The following is an 8,255-nucleotide window of genomic DNA, read 5'->3' as shown; positions in this document are numbered from 1 at the left end:
TTGACGGGATTCTGCTGAACCATCTTTGAGCCCCCGCCATGAGGATCGAGGCGAAGAATCTGGATTTCGTCAAGTCATTGTAATAGTATATCTGAGCTATCTGTTCAAAGTAGTTGAGGTGCTCTTCCGGATCCCCCAGTCCGTCGAAAGAGTCAAAGTTGTAATGTTTGAGATTTTTCTGTCGAGGGATGGCTTCTAGGGAGTGACTGAAGGGCGTGAGGGTCTCCCCAACTTCCACCCCGGATTCTTTCTCCATTTTTCTCTGGAGCTCGTAAATCATGTCCTTGAGATCTTTCTGACCCTCCTCTTCGTCATCAGAAATAAGTTCGGGGGTAGGGTCCCTCCGAGTTCTTTTGCCTCTTGCTTTAGCTAGGAGCCTCTCCTCCTCCAGTTGCATTCTTTTCTGAATTTTTTGCTCCAGCTTTTCCTCTTCTTCCTTTCTTATCTTTTCTCTCATTTCTTCTAGCTTTTTCTTTCTGGTTGCTTCTGTCTCCTTTTTGCTAGGCTCCTTCTGATTCTTCTTTGCCTTGGCCCCAATTCGGTCGAAGACAGATCTCCTGGATTGCTGAGAGTCCCCGGACTCTTCTTGCTCATCATCTTGCTCAAATTCCATCTGAGCCCAGGCTTGTTCATCTCTGTAGAGTCTGATTGCTTCAGCAAGTTCGTGGCTTGTTAAGTTAGCCATATGCTCCTCTGCAACTGGAACATTGGTGTACTTGTACTGATTGAGCTCTATGACATTTCTGGCATCCCTTACCGGGGTATGCTGCGTCAGTGGTTGCTCCTGGAAGATCTCTCTGTCTCCAGGTTCTTGGGCTTGAGAGGGTTCTTGATCCTGAATGTGGGTACTGGCGGAGGGCCTACCAGCTGTACTTTTTCCTGCTCTTGCCATTACCACAATTGTGCAAACAACTGACCAAGATTTGAGGCTACAAATGTGGATCTGGGGTTGCTTTTTTGAAGATTACAAAAAATTTCCAGAATAACAGCAAGCAAACTTTTCTGGGTTTTGCTAAGAATGATACTAAACAAGAATAGCAGGCTCTTTAACCCAAAAGAAAATATGCAAGCTAAAACAGTTCTGGGTTTTAAAATCACCAAGACTATCAAACCCCAGGCTTCAAGATTATAAAAATTATCAACCCCTAAACAACTAAAACTTAACAAACAAGGGCGGTCTCACACAATCGAGGCCCAAGTCAACAAGCTCATATAAACGTGGATAAAATGAAAACTCATATTCAAGAAAGGGCTTGGTTGTTTATGTTCTTACAGGTTTGGAAGTGGACTCTCTCAAGAGTTTGCTGATGGAGATGAATCCAGGGGCACCGAGACCCAAGGATGGAGCCCCCTCCTTCTAGCGCCAAATGATAACTCCGGTGAGCGGGCGGCTCCGTCCAACGGCGTTCCTGGACCTGTGCGTGGGAGAGGTGTAGCTGCAGGTTGGGCGCCTGCAAAACAACACCGGAAGGGGGGTTTTGCTCCCACGGCGCCTCCGGTGTAAGAATAAGAACGAGCTTTGGAGGAGATGAAGGTATATATATATTTATATCATTTGGAGGCTGCTGTGTGTTTGTGTGTGGATGTGTATATGTGATGGCTGCTGTGTGTTTTGAGTGTATGAGAGGGAGAGAGAAGGTGTGAGTATGCAAGAGTGTGTAAATTTTTCAACCCCTAAACCCTTCAGTCTTGGGGGTATATATAGCCCCAAGGTAGGGTTTAGGGGTAGTTACCTCTAAATCTGGGTCGTTGGATCTTGGGAGTGGAGAACGCCTGGCTTGGGCAGATTGCTTACACGTGTCCAGGGGAGGACCACCTCCAGACTGTCCTAACGGCCTCTGACACGCGTCGTGGTTGTTTGGCGTGCTGGTTGTTGATAGCTGTCATAGTCACGTGTCCACGTACCTTTGCTTGACGGGTTGCGGGATGTGCATGTGCTTGCTGGGACCTCCCTCGTTGTGGTTTTAGTCCTGATCCGGGTCCGGGTATGCAGGCGGATCCGGATCTGGGAAGTGGGATAGGCCCGGGTCTGGGCTCCTGTGCTTGATTGGCCTGGGAGAGGGGGGTCTTAGCAGGTCGGTTGAGCCTGCTCCCTTTAGTCCAGGTTGATGTCTACCCGGGTCTCTTATACCCTATCACCACTCAAGTAATCGGAGATTGTTTGGAGAAATGTATATCCTATCAGATTTTCTACTACGTGCCCCATTTCACACGATAAATATCAAATTTTATATACGATGACCACACTATATACACATACACTATTTACAATAGAAAGCTAGTTACTGTACCCAAGCCCAAGGCACAACAAGATTCTTGTATTATCTTGAAATATATCCCACTATAGGATTTGAATATTAATTCCCACTATCATACTTTATTATACAGGGATCATAATGTTCCAAACCCTCTAACATTTCTCACTTTTCTTCTGCTGCACAACTACCAAGTCTTGCCTTTTCACCTTCTTTTTCTGCTTCTCAAGGCCATGTGATCTTCATCTTTTGCCCCTCTCACATCCAAACCAAAACCCAATGAAGAAATCATCCAGTAAGTTTTCTTTATTCTTATTTTCTGAATTCTGCTCTTCTTGAAAAAAAATAAGTTTTTTCAATTTCTTGCTACCTTTTTTTGTGGTTTCATTGTTTATGATAGTTTTCCATGAACTTTAATTTATAGGTAGGTTTTTCTTATGGTAAACTGCTTCATGTTAGATTAAGTTTTTATACCGATTCTGGAAAAAGAATATTACGGAAATGCGTTTGCCGGGAGTCGAACCCGGGTCTATTGCTTGGAAGGCAATTATCCTAACCGTTGGACTACAAACGCTTATGTTATGTTTAATAGATAATTCCCATTTTGTCCATGAGCACTGTAGCTTTCCCCGTATCATATGTTCTAAAACCTCTAACTATAGCTTTAGCTAATTAAACGTGTCATACATACTAGGTGAGTGCTAAAACATCAGCTGCTTTAGTCTGTAAAACTAGATGTGGCACAACCATGTGAGGTGTTTTGGACTCTGCGTGCCTGCAAGTAAAAACTGTTTCATATGCTGGTGACTTGAGTGTTCCTATTTTTTCCTCGAAAATGACACAGAAAAATCATATGATCCTAGAATTTTTCTTATTCACTAAGGTCCAGTCTCCATGCTGCCCAATGCAATGCAAACTTGACATCTCCGTGACCTCATAGTTATCTAGTTATGAGAGATAATAACCTACTTATCTGTTGTTGCTGCACATTTCTAGTCCATGCCATGCCTACAACGTACAACCATCTATCATAGCGCCAATCAAGCAATCTTAATTGCTCACTCGTCTATCAACCTAACTGCTTTTATTGCCTCTATTACATCAACACTAGAACCCTCGTTCCACCATCACCTAAACAAAAACCTCAGCTACCTGCTGGAAATCACGGTTTACTTTCTTTCTTCTTTTTTCACGTTGGTTAGTTTTGTTTAATTTATATGACTGTAATTTTTCGTAGGATATCAGACAGGGTTGATCGTATTGCTTTCATTGTTAATTTTTTATTTACAAAAGTTGTCACTAAATTGTCCTTGAAGCATTGCACAGTAAATATATTTTCAGTGCAATACGTAGAATGTGGATGTGTCATAGTTCTAATCATAAAAAGTTTGTATTCGACGTAGCCTTTAATTGAAGTAACTTTTTGTGTTGTAACTTTTAGGAACTTATTCACTCTTCCCTTCCTTGAAGTCATTGTCGGACAAGGTAGGGGACATTCTTTGTTGTGGGAGTACAGCAAACAAGTACAAAAGACTAGATACAAAGCTTGAAATGAAAATTATGGAGGTTAAGAGAAGTTCACTAGCACGCAACAACTTTAGATCAGTCAATAGCATAATCTTGAAATTCCCCATGTTCAGAGAGGGACTGAAAGAGGTCAAGGGTGTATTTCAACAGTGTGGTGAGTATACTTTCTTAAAAAAGGTTTTGTAGAGGTCTGCCGAAAATTTTCATTTTAGGTGCGTTCTCATGCCTCTGTGTCGTACACAGACGCAGATTCTAACGGTACTATTGACCACAAAGAACTGAAGAACTGCTTTGAGAAATTGAATCTCCAACTTAAAGAAGAGGAAATTGATGATCTGTTTGGTTACTGTGATATGGATGGTACTGACGGGATACAATTAAATGAGTTTATCATCATCCTATGTCTCGTTTATCTATTGCTGGATCCTTCCACTTCTTCTCACTCGGTAATCTGCTAAACTTTAAACTGAAATTATCATCTTATGCTAATTAGTTAGTTATTAGTTCACGTTATGTTCAGAATCTGGATTTTGGTTCTCCAAATCTTAAAGCTACCTTTGATGCTATAATAGAAGCATTTCTGTTCTTTGATAAAAATGGTGATGGAAAGTTGAATAAGAAAGACATGACTAATGCACTGAATGATGATTCCCAATTTGAAAGATCTCCGACGCACATAACGAGAACTCGTTTCAGTAAGAACTTCACTTTCGGCAACCACTACCTTGCTAATTATAGGACTTCCTTTTAGTAAGTACAAGCTTATGGATCCTTGTGGTTCTTTAAATGTGCAGAAGAAATGGACTGGGACAGAAATGGGCAGGTCAGCTTCAGAGAGTTTCTCTTTGCTCTGATCAAGTGGGTTGGATTTGGCAGTGAAGATGAAAATACAGTTATCAACTGTTCAAGAAAATAGAATACAGGTATCGCTGAAGTGAGGTAAACTATCTGAAATACAGATAGATTGTCTATTGTTATGTGCATTTGTATGTGTATATTTTAACAGTCATTATAAACCAACATCAATGTTATTTTATGTACATTCAATCTGGACTCCACTTTTGCACATTCCTTTCGGTTTTCTTTCTTAATCTGCATATTTTGAACCTGTCAATTTGTGTACTACTGTATTTTTCTGCTTATCTCCGTAGTGATCTAATACTATACATCCAATGACATATGTTGTTGGAGGAAATTCATAGGAACACGAATTTGGAAGTTTGCTGGAATAACAGAGCATGTGTGTACGACTAATTCTGTACAGAAAATATAGAGCATGTGCGATCTAATTCTATACAACATGAATTATTTTGCTCTTCTCTTGCAAAAAAAACTGAATGCCCTCTACCAAATTTAAATGGGAATCATGTTGTGAGGATGACCTTAGGTACTATCCCAGAGTTTTAACAATTTTTTATATAAATATAATAGAGTAAATGGTGGAAAATGTGGGTTGAAACTTTTAAGCCCCGTATCATTTTAAGTCGAATTTGGAGAAGATGATTGTTGCGTTCTTGCAAAGCGTGATTCTTGAAGTATGTTCTCCTCTGCTTGTTTATATCTTTCGACCTGGGATCATCCTCAAACCCATTTTTCTAGAGATGGGATACTTTTGTATCCATTATATTTCTCTCCTATGTTTGCCCCTTTCTGGAGGAAGCATTCGTCATAACCATCTAATATGCTGGAATTTGTTGTAATCATATACTATTCCGACGATCACCTTGATACTTAGCTTTGTGTTGAAGTGTGTGCTCTTACAAATTCCTTTTAATTTACTCTGCATCCATGCATATCCTCCGGTCTGCTAATAATTCTTTCTATTGTACATTTATTTCTTTTAACTTTTTTGACTTTGTAACTAGTAGTAACCTCGGGCGGCTGAAGACAGAAGCCATTATCAAGACCTAACGATTAGATAAGGCAGTTGTACATTCAAATACGTAGTATATATCTTATAGTTCTGATAAAGTTAGATAATATCGTTGTAACAATTCTCACTTATCTCTACAGAACTGTTGTATATATACGGGTTCTATTCTATCAATAAACAACCAACTTCTCTGTAACTTATAATTTCTTTTATGGTATCAGAGCCTCTCACGCTCTAACGAGTATTAGATCCTATTTTTCTTCTCCTCCACTTTCAACATGACAATTACGGCTGATACTCAGATCGTGCACCTAAACGTGCCTACTCATTTTCCCATCAAACTCACGAATTCCAGTTTTCCCGTTTGGAGGAGGTAGATTCAGTCCACACTTATTGGTCTTATCTTGTAGACTACATTGATGAAACTTTTAAGCCACCAGCAATATTTCTTGACCCTGAATGCAAGGAGCTTAACCCGGCATACACTGTTTGGTACCGCCAGGACCAAATACTCCTCAGTGCCATTCTTGGCAGCTGTTTAGAGACCATTCAGCCACATATTTTGTCTGCTGCGACATCTTGTGAAGCTTGGCGACGTCTACTTTCAAGCTATGCCAATTCCTCTCGCTCCAGAGTTATTTCTCTTAAAGCCAAATTAATCAAAAATCCCAAAGGAACAAGGTCAGTTACTGAATATCTTCATGATATGCGTTCCATTGCAGATGAACTAGCTTTAGCACAAAGCCCAATCCTTGAAGATGATCTTATTGTTCATATCATTACTCAACTTGGAGATGATTTCAATCCTATTGTTGCTGCTATCAAGGTCCGTGAGTCATCAATTTCATTCTCGAAACTTCTTGATAAATTAACTGATTTTGAGAGAATGTTACAAGAAAATGACTCCACTTTACATTCTACAATTGCTACTGCCAATGCAACTCAAAAATTTAACTCCAAGGCCTCACACCTTTCAAAGTCACATACTGGAAATTCAAATCGTGACATTGGGTATGGTCCATTTTCACGCAAAAATCGTGAGGGAAGTGGTTTTCACAATTCTCGTATGCACACTTATTTTGTCGTTTTTGTGAAATTGCAGGCCATGACACTCGTGATTGCAGGAAACTTGCTAAATTTCTGAGAGACAATAATATATCTGGATTTGGCTCTCCAACATCTGTTCCCCTTTCCAGTCCTGTCACTAATGCTACGATGTCTATGCGCAACAATAACCAACCTTGGTTGTTTGACAGTGGAGCCTCTCATCATGTCACAAACAATCCATCATCACTACAATCCTTGTCCACCTATGGAGGTCCAGATGAGATTTTTTTGGGTGATGGTAAAAGTCTTTCAATCTCTCATACTGGCTGCACTACACTTCCCACACCACAACAACCACTTGCTTTATATGATGTTTTATGTGTCCCCAAGTTAAATAATAATTTGATTTTCATAGCCAAGTTATGTAAAACTAACCAAGTTTCTGTTGAATTCTTTGCTTCTTATTTTATTGTGAAGGATCTTCGCACGGGGGCGTCTCTACTTCGGGGAGAGAACAACAATGATATTTATTGCTTAACCTTGCCTTGTCGACCTCAAATAAATGTCACCAACAAATTCTCTGCATCTGATTGGCATCATAAGCTTGGTCATCCTACTTATAAAGTTTTTCATTCTCTCATCAAGAATTCTTCTTTAGCTTCTCATTCTATATGTAATGCTGATTTTCATTGTACTTCATGTTCAATCAATAAAAGTCACAAATTGCTATTCTCTGAAATTTTTTTGTCTAGTATAGCACCTTTTGAATTAATATATACTGACGTGTGGGGACCTACTCAAAGATCTATTGATGGTTATGTATACTATATTATATTTGTTGATCACTTCACCAAATATGTTTGGCTTTATCCCATGAAAAAGAAATCGGACACTTCAATAATTTTCCTTCAATTTAAAAGGCTTGTCGAAAATTATTTTAAAGCATCAATAAGATCAATTTTTTCAGATAATGGTGGGGAATATCAGGCACTTATTCACATATTTAGATCATGTGGCATCTCTCACTTTACTTCACCTCCACATACACCAGAACAGGACTGCTGAACGACGTCACTGCCACATTGTTGAAACTGGCCTTTCTTTACTTCATTATGCCTCTCTTCTATCTCAGTACTGGTCTTATTCATTTCAGACTGATGTATACCTAATAAATCGCCTTCCAACGCCAAATATTAACTTTCACAGTCCATTTGAATTGTTGTTTCGCAAGTCTCCTAATTATGTCAAACTTAAACCGTTTGGCTGCCTTTCTTATCCTTGGTTGCGTCCGTACACTACATCTAAACTTCAGCCACGGTCATCTCCTTGTATATTTGTTGGGTATTCAACTTCCCAGTCTGCTTATAAGTGTCTTGATCCTACATCAAATCGTCTTTATTTGTCTCGACATGTTCAGTTTGTTGAGAGAATTTTTCCTCTTCGGCTACGCAATAAATCTCATGAGTTCACTAACCTTGTTCGAGATGTTTGTTGTGAAGGTCCAACACAAGGTGTAACCACTAATTTTGATTCAAGTACTTGTCCAGTTACCA

The 8,255-nt window shown here is 39.6% G+C and overlaps 1 protein-coding gene and 1 non-coding gene across 11 annotated transcripts; one reads left to right on the top strand and one right to left on the bottom strand.

The window, feature by feature from the left end:
• Window positions 1-2,292: 2,292 nt before the first annotated feature.
• On the top strand, window positions 2,293-7,617 carry LOC141724388 (putative calcium-binding protein CML22). Of its 10 annotated transcripts, none has more exons than XR_012576623.1 (8): window positions 2,293-2,550; window positions 3,697-3,936; window positions 4,026-4,228; window positions 4,303-4,477; window positions 4,577-4,705; window positions 4,985-6,666; window positions 6,758-7,000; window positions 7,180-7,617. XR_012576623.1 is itself a non-coding variant. In XM_074526517.1 (5 exons), the coding sequence occupies exons 1-5, from the start codon at window positions 2,535-2,537 to the stop codon at window positions 4,696-4,698; spliced, it is 756 nt and encodes a 251-aa protein (XP_074382618.1). In that variant the 5' UTR covers window positions 2,295-2,534; the 3' UTR covers window positions 4,699-4,978. The 10 variants fall into 10 exon arrangements, 1 of the variants encoding a protein (XP_074382618.1); XR_012576625.1 differs by having other exon boundaries at window positions 5,651-6,666; window positions 7,180-7,608; XR_012576627.1 differs by having other exon boundaries at window positions 5,648-6,666; window positions 7,180-7,608.
• On the bottom strand, window positions 2,758-2,829 carry TRNAG-UCC (transfer RNA glycine (anticodon UCC)). The gene has a single exon. It is a non-coding gene; the product is annotated as a tRNA-Gly (tRNA).
• Window positions 7,618-8,255: the final 638 nt, after the last annotated feature.

The sequence above is a fragment of the Apium graveolens genome, chromosome 5 (genome assembly GCF_009905375.1).
Source record: "Apium graveolens cultivar Ventura chromosome 5, ASM990537v1, whole genome shotgun sequence".
NCBI lineage: Eukaryota > Viridiplantae > Streptophyta > Magnoliopsida > Apiales > Apiaceae > Apium > Apium graveolens.
The sequence above is the reverse complement of the archived record's forward strand: the minus strand, read 5'-3'. Positions and strand labels throughout refer to the sequence as shown.

What these genes read in the sequence shown, in the direction of transcription:
- LOC141724388 (XM_074526517.1), top strand. An exon ending in CTTCCACTTCTTCTCACTCG is followed by an intron (nt 4,229 to 4,302) that starts GTAATCTGCTAA and finishes CGTTATGTTCAG; the next exon opens with AATCTGGATTTTGGTTCTCC. An exon ending in CATAACGAGAACTCGTTTCA is followed by an intron (nt 4,478 to 4,576) that starts GTAAGAACTTCA and finishes TTAAATGTGCAG; the next exon opens with AAGAAATGGACTGGGACAGA.